General features: G+C 38.2%; 1 protein-coding gene across 8 annotated transcripts in view; it reads left to right on the forward strand.

Annotated features, from left to right (window-relative positions):
• LOC105489083 (coiled-coil domain containing 171) overlaps positions 1-20765 on the forward strand; it is a 395301-nt gene that overhangs the window by 119959 nt on the left and 254577 nt on the right. For all 8 annotated transcript variants that reach the window (XR_011612600.1, XR_011612601.1, XM_071077821.1 and 5 more), the window contains one exon: positions 670-772. Coding sequence is in view for 6 of the 8 variants with exons in the window: in XM_071077821.1 (XP_070933922.1) it covers positions 670-772 (103 nt within the window). In the remaining 2 variants the exon portion in view is untranslated. The remainder of the gene's footprint in view (positions 1-669; positions 773-20765) is intronic.

Raw genomic sequence — 20765 nt, forward strand, 5'->3', positions numbered from 1 at the left:
CCCAGTTCATCTAACTTAAAACCTTGGAATCAGTGTCAACTCTTCTTTTTCTCAGTACTTCCCTTATCCTCATCCAATCCAATCCAGTTCAGTCCAGTCCAATCAGTGTGGTCTAACCCAATGCAATTTTACTAAAGTCTGGCCATTCTACCTTCTAAGTCTCTGTCCACTGCTTCCATTCCCTACCCCTTCTCTCCTTTCACTGTCAATACCCTAGACCAAGCTACTATCACTTGACTGCTGCAGTAACTTCAAATTGGTCTTAACTGTCTTCGCTTTTGACTGCCGTCTGGCAACTTGCCATATGACTGTAGTCATGATTTTTTCAGTGTTCCATAATTCCTCTGTCTCAGTTTTCTTATCTCTAAAATTGGGATAATAATAGCCTTTCCATGATAGGGTTATTGTGAGGATAAAATGAATCACTGTATATAAAACACTTAGAATAGTGTCAGCACTAACTCCTCAGTAAATTGTTAATAAGACCTTGTACAGTGTTACATTAAGCCAAGTAAAAAGTAGGATTAAGAGAGAAAGATGGTTTATTAATAATATATTTGAATGGAATCATTATCTTGTTTATACTTGTGTTATATATGTTCACACTAAAAATCTGCCCCTCTTATAATATGTGACCTTATTATGTGTAATTTTTTTCTTAATTAAAAGGCTAAGAAGCACCAGGCCTTCCTAGTAGAGACATGTGAAAATAACGTGAAAGAATTGGAATCGATCTTGGACAGCTTTACTGTGTCGGGCCAGTGGACATCAGGTTAGTTGAAGGTATAAAATGACAGATGCATCTGTCAATGTTCCAAAGTCACTACATTTTGGGAATTCTGCAGATGCCTCTTATAGTCCCTCATCTCAACATGTTTTGATTTGATGACATGATAAGAGCAGTTCTCACAGCAGTCAGTTGGCCTAGCTGGCTGAGAAAGGGTGACGGAATGTGGACCTGCTGTTGTCCTCCCAGAACTTGATTTACAAGTGTTGGGGTCTGTGTGATTGGACAGACAAGGGCTCACTTGCTGTGTTCTGAATCCAACTGAGAAAAAAGTCCTTACAGTATACCTGCAAGGGGAACAGATGTTTCGATCAAACTGAGCCAAATTCTGAGGCAACCTTCAGCAACTTAAAGGTCATGTATTTAAAAGGTTATGTAGGACACAGGCTGTAGCATAGCGCATGTTCTATACTTTCCAAACCGGTTTTCTAAGCTGGTTTTTATTTCCTACTGCCATATACGTATACTGTCCAGATAAGAATGCTTAGGTGAAATATTTTAGTTGTAGTTATTAGCCCACTTCATATGATAAAGAGCTATAAAATTGTATATTAATTAGGTAGACATATTTTGAGAACTAGCAAAAGCAATGGTTGCCTAATGAATTCTGTTCACTATTTCCACTTTCTTAGTGTTTTGTGTTTATGTTATTATGTGTGCTATAGTAGCTTTGACATACTTTTCTACCTCAGTTTTCTTTTGCCCTACTGTCAGCCTTGAATTATTTGGTGGTCTTCTAACACAATTCTGTTCTTCAAGAGGCACATAAAATTAAATTTCTCACTCTTAAAAATTGAGCTGCAGGACTGTTTTTTAAAAAAACAATTTTTAAAAGGAATCTAACAGCAATTTGGCAAATAAGTTCTTTAGATAACTCTTCAGTTCAGGAAGTTTTTGTCCTTGAAAACTTGGAAGGACCTCATCAAGGCTCATATTTTACCTTCTGGATCTGTAGATTTCTCGGTTGGTAAGCTATTGGAAATGTAGTGTGCTTTGCTATTGTCTATGTTTTAAGTCTCTATGTTTTTAGCTTTTATGAAATTAATGTGTAACTATCTTTGTTTTTATGTAAACTTTTCCCAAAAGCATTAATGTATCATAATTTGTTATCATGGACAAATCAAAGGATATAAAAGTGTCATAAAAGTAGGTATAGGTATCCAGTTTCAATTATATTTATTACAGCTTTGGAGGAGAAAATTTTGCTTTGCACTGATACGTTTTTATTATTGAGATGTATCAGTGGTGTTTAATGGTGTTAGGATCTTTAAAAATTGTTAAATATTGTCACAGTATATCATATGCCTCAATATTATTTTAGTATTCAGAGTTGAATTAGAAAAGCTAAGAATAATGTGGTCATGTCTCGTTTGAGTTTTAAAGTAAAATAGTTGGTAACAAAGCAACTCGTAAGTTATTACTAAGCGTACAGAGTTTTCTATTAAAATTTGTATTTTTATTCTTTTATTAACCATCCTTTTTTTATCTTCCTAATTTTCTGTATAGATGCATACTTTGTATATTACAGGGAATGTGTTCCTGGGAAAGACCGTGCTCGTGAATTAGTGATTTTTGGATTATTACAGAGTGGTAACATGTTTCCATTTTGTGCTGGTTTTTCTTTCTTTTGCACCCTTCTTCCCTCACTGATCCATTCTCCTCTGTTCTCTGTTTTGCTGTGTGCCTTGGGAGGCTGACTTCTGTGGATCTGTGCTCCTTTGCCTTCTGGCTTCTGGTTGGGTTTGGACAGTAGGTGCACCCACAGGAGATTAAGGGAATGAGAGAAGAAAGCAGTCAAGATATTTATTTCCTCTGCTTCCTCTGCTCCACTGCATTTTTGGCAGTGGTTTCATTTTTCAGCAGCCGCAGTGCCTGTTGGGTGGGCCCTCTCTCATGGCTGTGGCTCTTGTTGGACTATGGTGACATTCTCTCCACTTGACCTTTTAGCTAAGACATAATATTCATTTTCTACTCTTGCTTGCTCTTGGTGCCTCATCATACCTTTTGGGATCTGTTAACCTGCACACATTTCTGTAGTCTCTTCATTAAATTATCTTGCTGATGACCCCTTCTGAGTATCTAGTTTATATCCAGATTGATTTACATAACTGCTTGGGACCTGGTTTCATTCCTCCTATTGGCTTGTATAAAACAGCTCTGTGCCTTTATAATGGGCTCTGTTTCTACTCAGATTGGGTTTTTGTTACATAAGCAAGAAAGTGAGTCACGAATTTTTTGGCTTCTCAGTATGTTTAAATGTTATGTTTATACTATAGTGTAGTCCATTAAGTTGTGGGAGCATTATGTCAAAAAATGCACATACCTTAATTTGCTTTATTGCCAAAAAATGCTAATAATCATCTGAGCCTTCTGTGAGTCATAACCTTTTTGCTAGTGGAGAGTCTTGCCTTGATGTTGATGGCTGCTGACTGATCAGGGTGGTGGCGGCTGAAGGTTGCGTTAGCCATGGCAATTTCTTTTTTGTTCCCTAAAAAATGGATACATAATAATTTTACATACTTATATATACATTTATGAGGCATGTGATATTTTGATACATGCATAAAATATGTGTAATCATAAAATCAGGGTATTGAAGATACTGGTCACCTTGAATATTTAGCATTTCTTTCTATTGGGAACATTTCAAATCTTCTGGCTATTTTGAAATATAAAATATATTGTTGTTAACTGTAGTCACCCTACTGTGCTATTGAACTCTAGAACTTATATCTTCTATCTAGCTATATGTTTATACCCATTAATCTACCTCTCTTCAATACCACCCTCCACACTACCACTAGTAACCACCATTCTACTCTCTACCCCTGTGAGATCTGCTTTTTTAGCTCTCACGTGTGAGTGAGAACATAGGATATTTGTCTTTCAGCGCCTGGCTTATTTAACTTAACATAATGACCTCCAGTTTTATTTACGTTGCTACAAATGACAGGATTTCATTCTTTTTATCGCTAGATAGTATTCCATTATGTGTCTGTATGTGGGTGTATATGTATATATATACACACAGACATCACATACTCTTTTATTTTTTTAGAGACAGTGTGTTGCTGTGTTGCTCAGGATAGCCTAGAACTCCTGGGCTCAAACAATTCTCCTGCCTCAGCCTCCTAAATAGCTAGGACTTTAGGTGTGGTAGCATCTGGCTTATACCATATTTTCTTTATCCATTTATCCATTATTGGACACTTAGGTTGATTCTGTATCTTGGTTATTGTTGAATAGTACTCTAATACATATGACAGTACAGGTACCCCTTTGATATACTGCTTTTCTTTCCTTTGGATAAGTATCAGTGGTGGGATTGCTGGATCATGTGGTAGCTTTGTTTTCAGACTTTTTTTTTAAGGATATAGACTCTTGGGATGTTGCCCAGGCTAGTTTTGAACTCTTGGTCTCAAGCAGTCCTCCCACTTCATCCTCTTGAGTAGCTGGGACTACATACAGGTGTATGCCACTGTGCCTGGCTTATTTTTAGTTTTTTTTGAGAAATTGCCATACTATTTTTCATAATAACTGTACTAATTAACATTCCCACCAACAGTATGTAAGAGTTCTTTTTTATCCACATCCTCCCCATCGTTTGTTATTTTTTTTTTTGTCTTTTTGCTACTAGCCATTCTAACTGTGGTGAGATGATATCTCCTTGTCCCTTTGATTTGCATTTCCCTGATTTGTGATGTTGAGCATTTTAAAATATACTTGTTTGCCATTTGTATGTCTTTTTTAGAGAAATGTCTACTTATGTCCTTTGCCTACTTTTTATTGGGATCATTTGGGTTTTTTTTTTTTTTTTTTTGCTGTTGAATTGTTTGAGTTCCTTGTATATTAGTCCCTTGTTTGATGAATAGTTTGTAAATATTTTCTCCCATTCTACAGGTTGTCTTTTCACTCTGTTGATTGTTTCCTTTGCTGGGCAGAAGGTATATAGTTTAATGCATAGTCTCATTGATTTATTTTTGTTTTTGTTGCCTGTGCTTTTGAGGTTTTAGCCATAAAATCTTTGTCCTGAAGGATCTCCCATATGTTTTTTCTAGTAGTTTTGTAGTTTCAGGTCTTATGTTTGAGTTTTTAATCCATTTTTAGTTGATTTTTTAATACAATAAGAGGAGTCTATTTTCATTCTTCTACATATGGACATAGTTTCTTAAGATGACAGCGATGAAGTTTGCTCCATCAGTTGACTCTTACCTTCATGAAAGATTTCTCTGTACCAGGCCATGCTGTTTGATACCATTTTACCCACAGTACAATCTCTTTTTTTTTTTTTTTTTTTTTTTTTTTGAGACAGGGTCTTGCACTGTTGTCCGGGCTGGAGTGCAGTGGCGCGATATTGGCTCACTGCAACCTCCGCCTCCCCGGAGTACAATTTGTTTTAAAACTGATGTCAGTTGTCTGAGACTCCGCTGCTGGTTTATCAACTACATTTATGTAATATCCTAAATCCTTTGTTGTCATTTTATAATGAACTCATCAAAGTCATCCATGAGGATTGGAATCTACTTCTTCCAAATTCCTGTGACATACTGACCTATTCCCATGAATCACAAATGTTTCTAATGGCACCTGGAATGGTGAATGCTTTACAGAAGTTGTCAAAATAATTTGCCCAGATCCATCAGAGGAATCACCATGTCGAGAGAAAAAGAGGAGGTAAAGCTCCACTGCCTTCTTGCCATTGCTACAAAAGAGAAGATCTCTGGAAAATTCTTCCCAAGATAACAGAATTAATTATTTTTTTATTCATTTGTTAAAGATGGGCTCTCACTATATTGCCCAGTCTGGACTTGAACTCCTAGGCTCAAGTAATCCTCCTCCCTCAGCCTCAGGAGTAGCTGGGACCATATGTGCACACCTAGCACTTGACTATTGAATTAATTTTGTTATGAATTCTAAGAATGTGCTACCAACACACACACACAAATGTCACTATTTAAAGTAGATTTTTCCCTCGAAGATATCCTAGCATACTTGATAGGACTTGAAAGTAAACATTACTTTTTATTGGGATCATTTGGGTTTTTTTATTTGCTGTTGAATTGTTTGAGTTCCTTGTGTATTCTGGATATTAGTCCCTTATTTGATGAATAGTTTGTAAATATTTTCTGCCATTCTATAGGTTGTCTCTTCACTCTGTTGATTGTTTCCTTTGCTGGGCAGAAGCTATATAGTTTAATGCATAGTCCCACTGACTATGCATTAGACTTGAAAGTAAACACAATACTTGTTTAATAAGTAGATAACCAAGTGTGGTGATGGATGTGTTAATTAACTTGGTTGTGGTAGTCATTTCATAGTGTATATGGATATCAAACAATCAAGTTTTGCACCTTGAATATATATAATCTTTTTTGGCAGTTACACTTCCGTAAAGCTGGACGGAAACAACAACAACAAAAAACCTAAGTTAGAGTGTGTCATTTCTTTGCTCTAAACCTTGTAGGATCCTGTGCTTTACTTAGAAGCCAAAGTGGTATCAATGGCTTGCTTGTTTCTCATTGCTTCTTTGGCCTCACCTCCCACTACTCTCCCCTGCTTCCCTGTGTTTGAGCCTCTCTAGCTTCTTGCCATTTCTTGAATACGCCAAGCATGCTCTTACCTTAGATGCCTTTGTACTGACCATTCCTTCTACCCAGAAAGCTTTTTACCTAGTGTATCTACGTAGCTCTCTTTCTTGTCTTCCTTAGGCCTGTGCTCAGATCTCACCTTCTTCATGAAGCTTGCTTATTGCCCATTCCTATGTTATTTGGGCTCACTATGTCTCTCCCTTGCATGCTCCACTTTTTTCCCCCATAGCACCTATTGCAGTCAAACATTTCTATCACAGTATATGGAACATTTATTATTATATTTCAGTTCCATGAGGATGAGAATATTTGTCTCCTTTAATCATTAGTGTATTTTAAGCAGCTAGAATAGTACTTGGCACAAAACAGTCACTCAAAAAATATTTGTTGAATATGAATAAAAATATGAATGAATTAATATCAGGTTGAAGGTCTATTTTACATTTTAAGTTTTGAAGTTATAAAGGTGATCATGGAATCGCTTTCTAAATTATAGCAGCTCTTTGGATAGCATCCATAAGGAGTCACCAGGAAGATTGACCTCAAGTGGAACAGATGTATAATCTTTCATGGATCGTAGAAATGTCATCTTGATTGCCTCTATCATTAGGGACATTTATTTCCTATTTCTACTTTCTACTATCAACTAAAATTGAAGCACTACAGTTGCTCCTATCTCATGTCTTTTCAGGTGGAAATTCTTATAGTAGGATGTGTGGGGGGGAAATCCTTTCCTACTTTGAACCCATGTAGTCTTTTCTTTCCTTTCCTCTCCTCTCCTCTCCTCTCCTCTCCTTTCGTCTTTGTCTTTCTGTCTGTCTCTTCTCTTCTCTTCTCTTCTCTTCTCTTCTCTTCTCTTCTCTTCTCTTCTCTTCTCTTTTCTCTTCTCTTCTCTTCTCTTCTCTTTTTTCTTGGCAGGATCTCACTCTGTTGGTTGGGCTGGAGTGCAGTGGTGCAGTCATGGTTCACTGCAGTCTCAACCTTCTGGGCTTAAGTGATCCTCCCACCTCAGCTCCCGAGTAGCTGGGACTACAGCGCATGCTATCATGCTTGGCTAAATTTTGTATTTTTTGTAGAGATGGGGTTTCACCATATTGCCCAGGCTGGTCTCAAACTCCTGAGTTTAAGCAATCCTCCCACCCCAGCCTCCCAAAATACTGCGATTATAGGTGTAAGCCACTGTGCCCAGCCCCATGTAGTATTTTTGCTGTGAGTATTTCTTCTAATAGTTTCACCTATGCCTGAGAGTCTCAGCAAACATCAAGAATGTGACTTTTTCTTCTTAGGATTCATGAAAGAAAGTCTTCCTTGTGGCTCAGTCTTGAATTTTTTTTAGCGTGGTTGACTTTCACGTTCACTGAGACTCCAACCTTCTTTAGCTTTCCTTGAGGAAATCATTTGTAATACTGTAGAGGTGTTCTTTTCTTTTTACCTGGAGAGGCTGAAGGATCCCAGGAAATAAAAGCAGTAGCATTTGATTCCTTTGGGCATGTATATGTCACCCGGGAATTGGGCAGTCTCAGGGAGTGCTCTTAGGAAAATCAAGACAACAAATTGGATTTTTCCTGTCACCTCTCCTCCTTTACTTCTTTCATAAAGGAATATTGCCTACACCTAGTATCCTCCTGAGAATTTTTAATTCTTCTTATGAACCTTGTAGCTGTTATCTTTTTTAACTAGAGTCTCATGGGTGGTTGAGAAGCTGAGGATGGCTATAGGAGCAGCACACAGTTTCCTCTGTTGTCATTTGCAGATTTCTTCTCTCTTGCTTCCCTGATCTTCTAATTCACTGAGGTTTACAAACCAAACTTGCCCCACTTCATTATACTCATAGTTTCAGTTTATGAAATCCAAGGGAGTAGCTTTACTGAGTACTCTTAACATTTTGTAATGAGATCATTAATAGATGCCAGTGTACATTTTTTGACTTTTCTTAATGCAAAGAATGCTTGTAAATGTCAGAATATTTTGTATCAGGCATAGCTACTTTGGTTACAATTTGATAACAATAGAAACTCATTTCTATTTTGCTTCATCTACTCAGATATGTTAAAGATAGTTGATAGTTGGAATAAAATGAGACTATGCCATTTAACTTTGTGCTAATTGCTACTCATTTCCAGCCATCTTTTGTAGTCTTCTTGTTCTCTTCTCTTTGGATTTTCTGCCTTCTTATTATTTATCTACTTTCTCCCTTCCTTACTTTACAGTTGTATCTCAACTTCATAGGCTTTCCTAGAAATGGGGTGTTATCATTCATCCCAAAGTTTAAAAACATACTATTATTCTCCCTCTCTTTCCTACTTTTTCTGGATACGTGAATTTTAAATGACTGAACTGAAACAGTTCATTGTGTTTCATCTTGTTTTTATAGTTATCCTTATTTCTCTTTAAGTTTTAAATTTTTGTAGAGAGTATAGTATTGTATAAAGAAAACATTCAGATAATTAAAAAATACTGATTATTAATATTATTATTATTTTGAGATGGAGCCTTGCTCTGTCACCCAGGCTGAAGTGCGGTGGCATGATCTTGGCTCACTGCAACCCCCACCTCCTGGGTTTAAGCAATTCTCCAGCCTCAACCTCCCAAGTAGCTGGGATTACAGGCATCCAGCACTACACCTGGCTAATTTTTGTAATTTTAGTAGAGATGGGGTTTCACCATGTTGGCCAGACTGGTCTTGAACTCCTGACCCCAGGTGATCTCCCCGTCTTGGCCTCCCAAAGTGTTGGGATTATAGGCATGAGCCACTGCACCCCCAAAATACTGATTATTAAGCATTGCTTCATGCCTACGTTGTTATTTATGATTTGTAAAACAATCAACTTTAAAGTGTCAGCAGCCTGGTAGCCTCCTATAAAGTAGCTCCACACTTTCATACTAATGAATGCACAGAAATGTTGAAAACACACAGTAATACTGGAAATCAAATAAATATTCACCCTCCCTTGGGGAGAGTATATATAATACATAGTCAGTAGAACTGGAATGAAAGTACAATCAACTTCCCTTTGGCTTATCCTATGACAGTAGACAGACATTTTGTTCTCCTGCCATGGTATCCTCCCACTTTTGAAAATGGAGGGTCTGTACCAACTATAAAATTGGGAAGCTATCTTTCTGCTGTGTAGGTGCTGCTTTCTGAGGCAATAAGAGTATTTTACCTGTCTTTCTTTCAACTCCTATACCATCTCCTTGTAACTTGTAACTCCCAGAATACAGCCAGCCAGGAATGACCCAGGGATTGGAGGTAAAGTTCTGAGAAGTCTCCTTTGTATTGTCTCTAGGAATCAAGACAAAAAAAATTGGTAGCAGTTCATACTAGAGATAAAATTTTCCCTATAGTCTATCTAACTGTATGTGCCAGAAGTCCAGGGAGTAGATTGGGAGATGATACCACCTAAATTCAGGGATTGCTGCTTGCCGAAAAATATAATAGGAACTGTGTACATTCCTGTAGCTTCAGATATTGATCTTAGAGGGGGTTTTATCACTATGTAATTGATTCAGAGTAGAGCTTTGGAGAGTTTATACATACAGTCTTTTTTCAAACTTTCTAAATATGGTTAGGTTTTACTCTTTTTTTCATTTAAAAATTAAGGAAAACTAAATCGAATTTTTGAAAAACTAAGCACCACAAAACAAGGGGAAAGGAACAGTAACTGGTACATTTAGAACAGAGTGATGAAATGATTCACCGTGGAAATCGGAATAAAATTTGGAAGCTATTTGGCGTCCACAGTAGGCTACAAAAAGAAATGACCTTTTTCAAATGGGATTAATAAGGAAAGAATGGGCTGAAATAGAAAGAGATTAATTCTCCTCCTACTCCGAAAAAAACCAAATAAGATTAACAGGTAAAAGAATGACATAAGGAAGGAGTCTAAGGAAACTAAAAATAGGATAGTAAATTTAAAAATTGTGAGTAGCTATGACAGAATTGGCATTAGAAAATCTACAATCTACAATTAACATTTTAGATTGGTGATTTGGAGGACAAAATGTAGAAAAAAGAACACAGAGATAAAATGCAGAGGAAAAAAACAAAGAGTTAAAACAGAAAAGGAAAGAAAAAGGGAAAAGATGATAATATGGAGTACCAATGAAAAGATTGTACGTCTTTCTAAGGCGAAAACTAGAGTAAATGAAACAAATGTAATAATTGAAGATATAATTCAAAAACACTTGTTTGAGATAAAAAAGATTGTAGCATGCCAGATGAGATCACTGCTTTACAGGGAAAAATCATCAAATAACACCTGCATTTAAATATATTTTTGAAATTTTTAAAATTATAAGAATAAAGGAAAAACACGTGTTACTTATAAGAGCAGAAATATGTAAAATGAACTTTTTTTTTCCTCCCAAGAGAAACCTCAATAAAGTTTGCTTTAAAAAAGATAAGATCCTCCTATGATCTCTTTTCCTTCAAATTCATCCAGTAATTAATTGCATATCTTTTTTTAAGAAAAATTTCAGATATGTACAAAAGGAGGCAGAATAGTATAACAAAATCTCTTGCCCTCGCCACTCAGATCAACATTTATCAACTTAAGAACCAATCTTGTTTCATCTACTTCCCCTCTGCTGTATTATATTGAAAGCATATCCCAGATATTTCTGTATTATATATCTGTATAATACAGATATCTGCTGTATTATATTGAAAACATATCCCAGATATGTTTAATTTTATTCATAAATATTTAAGTTTGACTCTCTAAAAAATGAAGTCTTTTTAAAAATATAAATACAAGATCATTATCATATGTAAAAAGTTAAAAATTTCTTAGTATCATAAATTTCAAATTTTCTTGTATATCTCATATAATATCAGTTTGTTTAAATTAGTATGCCGAGAAGGTCTAGATATTATGGTTGGCTGACTTTAAAAAATCTGTAGGTTCCTCTCCTCCTCTGTCTGTCTCTCTCTCTTTCTTTTTTGGGATGGAGTCTCACTCTGTCGCCCAGGCAGGAGTGGTGCCATCTCGGCTCACTGCCAGCTCTGCCTCCCAGGTTCATGCCACTCTGCTGCCTCAGCCTCCCAAGTAGCTGGAACTAAAGGTGCCTGCCACCATGCCTGGCTAATTTTTTTTGTATTTTTAGTAGAGGGGGTTTAACCGTGTTAGCCAGGATGTCTCCATCTCTTGACCTCGTGATCCACCTGCCTTGGCCTCCCAAAGTGGTGGGATTACAGGCATGAGCCACCGTGCCCGGCTCTTTTTCTTTTTTTTGAGATGGAGTCTCACTCTGTTGTCCAGGCTGGAGTACGGTGGTGCAATCTCGGCTCACTGCAACCTTCGCCTCCCAGGTTCAAGCGATTCTCCTGCCTCAGCCTCCCAAGTACCTGAGACTACAGGTGTGCACCAACACGTACAGCTAATTTTTGTATTATTTAGTAGAGATGGGGTTTTGCCATGTTGACCAGGCTGGTCTTGAACTCCTGACCTCAGGTGATCCACCTGCCTCGGCCTCCCAAAGCACCGAGATTACAGGTGTGAGCCACCGTACCTGGCCTTCTGTCTCCTTTTGTTTATCGTTTTTGTTTGAAATTTATTTGTTAAAAAACTGTTTCATTTGTTCTAGGAGTTTCACAGCCTGCATTTTTCGGATTGCATCCCACTGTATAGTTTAACATGTTTTTTTGTTCTGTAGATTTCCTCTAAATTGGTAATGGAATCTGCAGTAATGGAAATGCTCTATATCTGTTGTTCTAATATAGTAGACTCTAGCCACATGTGGCTATTAAGTGCTTGAAATATGACTGTCATGACTAAGGAATTGAAAATTTAATTTTAAATAATTTAAATATGAATATGAATAATCACTGTTAAATAAATTTTACTGTCCACAGATTGGACAGTACAGAATTGAAGACTTGATTAAGGCTTGACCTCTGATTTTCTTTAAACTTGTATGTTTTTAAAAATTCACTTTGAATTCTTCATCTTGTACACTTCTTTTCTGAGTTCTGTAAGTCTTTGACCTATATCAGTTTGAATTTTCGATTTTTATTTCTCAGTTCATATCCTGTTTAACACTATCATATTTGTTATGATAGGTTTAATTACATTTTGCCTTTACTAGGCTTGTTCTTATTATTTCTCTTTAGGAGAAATTGTAGACAGTTTTTTCCATTTTAATCATAGAATATTAAGAATTATAAATATAGGAAGTAACTGTGAAGATCAAGTGTGTATTATAGGATAGGAACATGTAAAGCTAGAGTTTGATTGGGTAGTCAGAACCACTATAGTATTTTCGAATAAGGAACTTATTAAGAATTTGACCTTATGCAATTGTGGGAGGAGCTGGGAAAGTAAGGTCAGATAAACCCATTGTAAGTCGAGTAGCATATTGAATGTGTATTGCTTTTGCACTATTGTAAAGTTGAGAAATCTTAAGTTGAATCATTGTAAGTTGAGGCTGTCTGTACTCTGTACGGAGTCCTTCTTTTTCTGTCTGGTCACAAGTAACTGGTATTTTTAACTTCCTTTACTACCCATACCCTATTGCTTTGCTGTCAGCAAGCAGCTCAGCTGGATATGGTTCTCATCCCTGGTGAGGTGGTCCACACCTGTATTCCAGGAGGGTCTATTATCCAGGAGAGCTATAGTATGGTTCTAGTCTGAGTTTGAAGTCCTGAGAACTAGGAGAGCTGATGATGTAAGCTCTGGTAGGAGTCTGAGCCTGAAAGCAAGAGAAGACTGATATTGCAGCTCAAAGACAGCAAGGCAGAGAGTAAGCATTCTTTCTTATTCAGGTTTTTATTCTCTTCAGACCTTCAACAGATTGGATGAAGCCCACTCAAGTTAGGGAGGGCAGTCTGCCAATTCGGATGTTAATCTCCCTCACAGATATGCCCAGAAAGAGTGTTTAACCACATATTTGGGCACCCAGTGACCCAGTCAGGTTGATAAAAAATTCACCATCACATCCCCTTTTCTCCTTCCTCCTTGTCCCTGGTAACCTCCCTTCTACTTTCTTTTCTATGAATTTGACCGCTTTAGATACCTTATATTAAGTGAAATCATACAAAGTTTGTGTTTTTATGATGAGAAACATAGTAAGACCAGTGAATCCTATGGAAACAATCTTATTTCCACACTTCATTTGTTGTAAAATGCATTCTCTGATCAGAAGCAATGCCATTTGGAATACATGATGGTGAATTAAAGTATTTTGTATATACATGGATGGGGGTTTGGTCAGAAACGTATGGTTAGGGAAGGAAAATCTGTATTCAAGAGTAAGTGTCTATCTTAGTAAGAATAAAGCATTGCACGTTCCATGATGAAAGTTACTCAGTGTGATCAACCTGCCACCAAGTTACTATCTGGTCCCCCCAGAGAATGGTGTCATATCATGGTCTCAGTGTTTGTTTTTGCTATTCATGAATTTGGCATTCAATAGGAGTTGTAACCCAATCAGCCTTGGTGAATGGAAGTTCATATTGCTGAGCCTGTATATTACCTCTGTCCTTGCTGCTATGACACTTTTGTTCAATTTTGAGGAGACAAAGATGGCTAGGAAAAAACATTGATTGATATCCATAAAATACTTCATCTTGCCCTGTCTACTGAAGTTTATCTGGGCACAGTGCCCATTTGAAGAAGTCTGTCCACATATTCTTCCCCAGACAACCTTGTTACCAATTTTCTATTCACATTCTTTCCAAGTCCCTAAACATTCAGCCAAACGGTTAGACACCACACATGAATTGGTGTATATTTGTATCTTTGGTCATCTCTCATTCTAGGAAGAATGATAGTCACATCCGCTACTCGAAGTTCTGCTCACTGGGAGGAATCTTTTTACCACTGTTCTCCAGAGCCACCCTTGAGTGGGGCTGTAGTGCTGCTTGCAGCTGCCTATTTTTGAATCATGTCAGCATGTCATATAGAACCATCCATAAACCGAGCCCATTTTTTCTCCTATTTGTCAGCTGGTCATAGAGAACGCTCCATGCATCCACGGTGTGGGTTAAGAGAGAGGAAGCAATGTAACAGGAATAGGGCCCATGGGAATCTGGGCTACTTGCTCATACAGCTTACTTGTGCCTTCAGGACTTATATACCACTTTCATTTGATGATAGAGTGCTATTGTCTATGCCAACATTTATGGATTGGTAGACCACACAGTAACCATTTTATGATGGGCAACCTCTAGTCACGTGGTGAATTGTTGGCCATGTATTCAGAATCTGCTGAGGACCAGTAGCAAGTCCAAAGCTCATTTTCAAAAGAATAGTTATCTGTAGTGGATGGCTTGCTTTACTTCTAACTCCTAAAAGTTTACACTATGATCCACTTATAAGGACCTGTGAAATGCTGTATACATCTTGAATTTGAGTAGTTGCTACTTTCTGTTCATCAGGTCAATTTAGAACAATGCCATCAATTTAGTAGAAAATGAAATACAGCATGTGAGATCTTCGGTAATGGAGAGTTCATCAAGATTTCTACATACTAGATTGTGATAGAGAGCCAGAGTTGATATAGCTCTGTGGTAGGGTGTCAACAAAGGTACATTGCTGGTCCTGCTAGATGAAAAAAACTGGTCTTGGTGGTCTTTACTGAAGGGGTAGAATGAATGTCTTCATTCCAATTGCCAGAAAATGTGTTGATTTGTTTCACAATGAAACTGCATATTTAATTGCAGCAGCAATTGGAGTCATACTGATTAATTCACTGTCATTCTATAAGATCCATCTGTATTCTGTAGCAGCCTAGTTAGGTGAGTTGAATGCTGATGTGGTAGGAATCACCATGCCTTCATCTTTCAGTCCTTTAAAAGACACTAATCTCTACAGTCTTGCCAGGAGTGTGGCATTACTTTCAATTTGTATTTTGGTAGGTAAAAGTACCGGTGATTTCCTCTTGGCTTTTCCACTTGGTTTTCCTCTGTAATATCCCTCTATAGTTCAGGTAACCACTGTGGACATTGTGCCAGTTGCTGCATTTGTCCTTTCTAACTATGTGTTCCAAACTGGGAAAATAACTATGGGGTGGGTTCAGGTACCTACTGGACCCACTAGAGAGAGGCTTCAGCTCATATTCTGTTAATTACCTGACCTCTGTAAGCTCCTACCCTGACTATTGAATAGTAGCACATTTTAGGTCTCCCTGAATTAATGGCAGTTCAGATCCAGTGTCCAGTTGTCTCTGATAAATGTAGTTAATTCCTCTCCCCCAGTACAGTTACCCTGTTAGATGGTTGCATGTTTCTTTGAGGAAGGTTAGGAGGAAGATTTACAGTATTTTTTGGTACTGTGTCAGGATTGCTAACAGAGACCCATCCTCTTTATTCACAGGTCCCTAAGTCTGTGAATTAGCTCAAGTCTGAGAAGTATTTGAGGACTAGTTCTTCCTTTTTTGTTTACTTAAGTCCCACTTCTGGTAATCAGACCTAGGACTTTTCTACTTATACAAATCAAATAAGACTTAACTATGCTGCCCATTGATTTTGGTTCTAGGAACACTGTGATCATTTAGCCAGTGTCAGTGATCTCTGTAGGTCAAACCACTACCCATTATGCTAAACATGTCCACTTTGTCTCTGGAAGTTAACTGCTACCATTTGGTCTCTGTTACCCAAGATCCAATCACTCCCACTAAATTCAGGGAACCCATTTTGATAGCACCAGTGTTTGCTGTTATTCTTTGCCTTCTAGCCACATGGAGCTTATCAAGCTACACAGAGCTCATCAAGGAAGCTGGGACTTCCGTTACTAATATATTTCCATTACTAATATATAAGCTTTGGTAAAGGAAGTGTTTTTTGAATTCTCCCAAGAGATACAGTTAGAGAGTGAGAAGGACTTACATAATAAATACTTTCCATATATTAGAAAAGTTATGAACCATTTTCCCTAAACACTCTAGAATGGGCACTACTGTTTGCAAGATAATGAAAGGTTTTTATTTATAAATTCAGTGATTAAGACGATATACAGTGTTGTGGTCTGAGTTTGAAAAAAGTCTAACTGCCAATAAAGTGTTTGTATTAGTGCTTTTAAAATGAAAAGAGAATTTTCTTAGTTATTAATACATTATATATTAAATGTTTGGATTTTATCAGGTGAAAACAAAACTCATTTGAACATTATTTTCTGTTTTCTACTACGAGATCAAAAATCAACACTAAACAACAGAGTTCAGTTCGGAACATGAACGTGACCACTCATAATCTATATTGATAACTGTATAAAAAAACCTCTGTCTTTTATCTATATTCTCCCTCTATTATTTCTTACTAATTCTCCCTTCTTGGGATCTTGTAGAAAAATGAAGTAGGTAACAAGATGGAGAAGATAGACTCCATTCATGAAAAGTTACTGTTTTTTTTTTTTTTTTCTATAGAACTATAGATTACTGAAATAATGATGCCAGCTTGATTTATATGAGTTATGAAAAAAACAATGAGTTATGAAAAAAACAAATATGAGTTATGAAAAACAATGATTTATATGAGTTATGAAAAATTATTTAGTTTTTGAGATTGTCTAAAAGGAAACGTGTAAATAGAGGGCTTGGAATCTTTTTTCTACTCCACCTCCTCCTGTGGGCTACTAATTCAAGAAAAGACTTGCCAAAGTACAGCCAGAGCTGAAACCTACTTAAAAGTGAGAGGGAGAGATCGAAATAGGGTGTGGTGAGTGAAAGTATAGGCTGGCACCTATGTATAGAGAAATACAAGTACAGACAGAGGGAGAGGGAACCTCAGGATTTTGAGTTGATGTTATTCAAGTATAAAGTGTTCCTGATATATTCTGTTCTTCATTTGGAATTTGACTTTTGAAAAGCTAATTATGATCACTGTTCAAATCTTTTCTGCTACTCTTTGTGAGTTTTTACACCTTTCTTTGATAGGATAGCTTTTATAGTTCATTGTTTTTTGGGCCATACTGTAGCTATTAGAATATTATTAGCTTAAGTCAAATCACTCAATAAGGTCCTTGGTTTAGGGTGACCCTTTTTTTTTGTAAGCATTTTGTCAGGTTAAGGGACCAGTGTTTCTTTTTATAATAAATTTGGGTGGGACGTTGTCTTAGTTCCTTTTGTGCTGCTATAACGAATACCTGAGACTGGATAATTAATAAAGAAAGGAGATTTATTTCTTACAGTTCTGGAGGCTGGGAAATCCAAGATTGAGGGGCCAACATCTGGTGAGGGCCCTTATGCTACATCATCTCATGGTAGAATATGAAAGGGCAAGAGAGAGCAAGAGTTGGGGAGAACTCACTTTTGTAACACACCTACTTCTAAGATAATAAACTCATTCCTGTGATGACATTAATTCATTCATGAGGGTAAAGCTCTCATAACCCAGTAACCTCTCAAAGATTCCACTTCTCAGCACTGCATTGGGGATTAAGTTTCCAACACTTTGAAGGACGTGTTCAAACCATAGCAGCTGGAGGCTGAGCAAGATGGCTGAATAGAAGCGTCTAGTGATCATCACCCCCACAGGAACACCAAATTTAACAGTTATCTAGGCAAAAAAAAGTACCTTTATAAGAACCAAAAATCAGATGAGCAGTCACAGTACCTGTTTCAAACTTCGTATCACTGAAAGAGGCATGGAAGAGGGTTGAAAGACAGTTTTGAATTGCTGATACCACCCCTCTTCCATGCCTCAGCAGCAGCTATGTGGTGAGGGGAATCTGTGCACTTGGGGGACGGAGAGCACAGTGATTGTGGGACTTTGCATTGAAGCTCCGTGCTGCCCTGTCACAGTGGAAAGCAACACTGAGAATAAGCCAGTGCTCATGGAGGGGGCATGTAGGCTAGCCCTAGCCAGAGGGGAATTGTCCATCCTAGCAGTTGGAATTTGAGCTCTGGCAAGCCTTGCCACTGTGGACTAAAGTGCTCAGGGGTCCTAAATAAACTTGAAAGACAATCTAGGCCACAAGGACTACAACTCCTAGGCAAGTCCTAGTGCTGTGCTGGGCTCGGAGCCAGTGGACTTAGAGGGCATGTGACCTAGTGAGACACCAGCGGGGGCAGCAAAGGGAGTGCTTGTGGTACCCCACCTCCAACTTCAGGCAGCACAGCTCACAGCTCTGAAAGAGACCCCTTCTTTCTGCTTAACAGGTGAGGGAAGAGTAAAGAGAACCTTTTCTTGCAGCTTGGATACCAGCTTAGCCACAGAAGGATAGGGTACAAGGCAGAGTCCTGAGACTCATTCCAGGCCTTAGCTCCCAGATCACATTTCTAGACACACCCTGGGCCAGAAGGGAACCCACTGCCTTGAAATGAAGGACCCAGTCCTGGCAGGATTCATCACCTACTGACTAAAGAGCCCCTGGGGCCTGAATAATCAGCAGCAGTACCCATGTAGTACACACGTGGACCTTTGGTGAGACTCTGAGATCTGCTGGTTTGAAGTGTGGCCTAGCACATTCACAGCTGTGGTGGCTATGGCAAGAGATTCTTTCTGCTTGAGAACAGCAGAGAGAAGAACAAAGGGGTCTTTGTTTTGCAGCTAATTTAGCTTGACCACAGGGTGGTAGAGCACCAAGTAGGTTCTTGGGCTCCCTGATTCCGGGCCTTGGCTCTTCGATGGCATTTCTGGACCTGCCCTTGGCCACAGGAGAGTCTGTTGCCCTGAAGGATGATTCCCAGACCTGGCAGCATTCACCACAAGCTGATTGAAGAGCTCTTGGACCTTGAGTGGGCGTTGGCAGTAGCCTGGAAGTACTCCTTATGGGCCTGTGGCAGTGGTGGCCAGGAGGAGAGACTCCTCTGCTATGGAAATGGGAGGGAAGAGTGGGAAGGACTTTGTCTTGTGCCAGTTCAGCCTCAATAGAATAGAGTGCCAGGTAGATTCCTAAGGTTTCCAACTCCAGGCCCTGGCTTCTGTACAGCATCTCTGGATCTTCCCAGGACCTGGGGGAGCTTGCTGTCTTGAGGAGAAGAACACGAGCCTGGCTGGCTTCACTACCTGCTTATTGTAGAGCCCTAGGGCCTTGAGCAAACATAGGCAGTCGCCAGGTAATGGTTACAGCAGGTCTTGGGTGATACTCAATGCTGTGCTGGCTTCAGGTTTGACCTAGTGCAGTTCTAATGGTAGTGGCCACAGGGGTGCTTGTGTCACTTCTCCCCCAGTTTTAGACAGTTCAGCACAGAGAGACTCTGTTTGTCTGGGAGAAAGTAAGAGAAGACAAGAGTCTCTACATAGTAATCTAGAGAATTCTTCTGGATTTTATCAAGCCCACAAAGGTGGTGCCTCTGAGTCTGCAAGAGCCACAGTGTTACTGGGCTTGGGTGCCCCCTAATGCAGATATAGCTGCAGTGACCAAAAACTTAGATCACAACACCTAAAGCCCTTTAAATACGAGGAAAGCCTCTCAAGAAGGACAGGTACTAGTAAGTCCAGACTGCATAGATTAAAGTAAATAACTAACTCATTAATGCCCAGACACTGAAGAACATCCACAAGCATCAAAACCATCCCAGAAAACATGACTTCAGCAAACAAACTAAATAAGGGACCAGAGACCAACCCTCGAGATACAGAGACATATGACCTTTCAGATAGGTAATTCAAAACAAAGGTTTTGAGGAAACTCAAATTTAATATAACACAGACAAGTAATTCAGAATCCTATCAGATAAATTTAACAAAGAGATTGAAATAAAAAGAATCAAGCAGAAATTGTGGAGTTGAAAAATGCAGTTGACATGATGAAGAACATGTCAAAGTGTCTTAATAGTAGAATTGATTAAGCGAAAGAAATAAAGAGCTTAAAGATAGGTATTCGAAAATATACAGTCAGAGGAGACAAAAGAAAACAGAATAAAAAAGAATGAAGCACCCCTACAGGATTTAGAAAATAGTCTCAAAAGGGTAAATCTAAGAGTTATTGGCCTTCAAGAGGAGGGAGGGAAGGAGGGAGGGAAGGAGGAAGGAAGGGAAGAAAGGAGGAGGAGGAGGGGAGAGAGAGAGAGAGAGAGAGAGAGAGGGATAGAGAGAGAGAGTTTATTCAAATGGATAATAACAGATAACTTTCCAAAGCTAGAGAAGTATATCAATATTCAAGTATAAGAAGGTTATAGAACACCAAGCAGATTTAACCCAAAGAAGACTACCTCAAGGCATTTAATAATCTAGCCATAGCAGACCTAAAGCTTGCTTTGTACTTCAACTAAACTTTATTATATAAACATTTTCAGGAAAGAAAACTTTATTTTATGTAGAATATAAGAATGTTCATAGGTCAGTACGGAGAGGGCATTTTGTCCCATTACTCTTCAGCACTCATATTAAGATGATTTTATTCTTCTGAATTTCTAAGAAGAAGTTTTCTCCCTTATTGTAAAAACGCAGATTTCCCGAGTGTCCATGAATGATTTATTCATGGTCTACTTGTGTAGTAGCAAAA

The sequence above is a fragment of the Macaca nemestrina genome, chromosome 14 (assembly GCF_043159975.1).
Source record: "Macaca nemestrina isolate mMacNem1 chromosome 14, mMacNem.hap1, whole genome shotgun sequence".
Taxonomy (NCBI): Eukaryota; Metazoa; Chordata; class Mammalia; order Primates; family Cercopithecidae; genus Macaca; species Macaca nemestrina.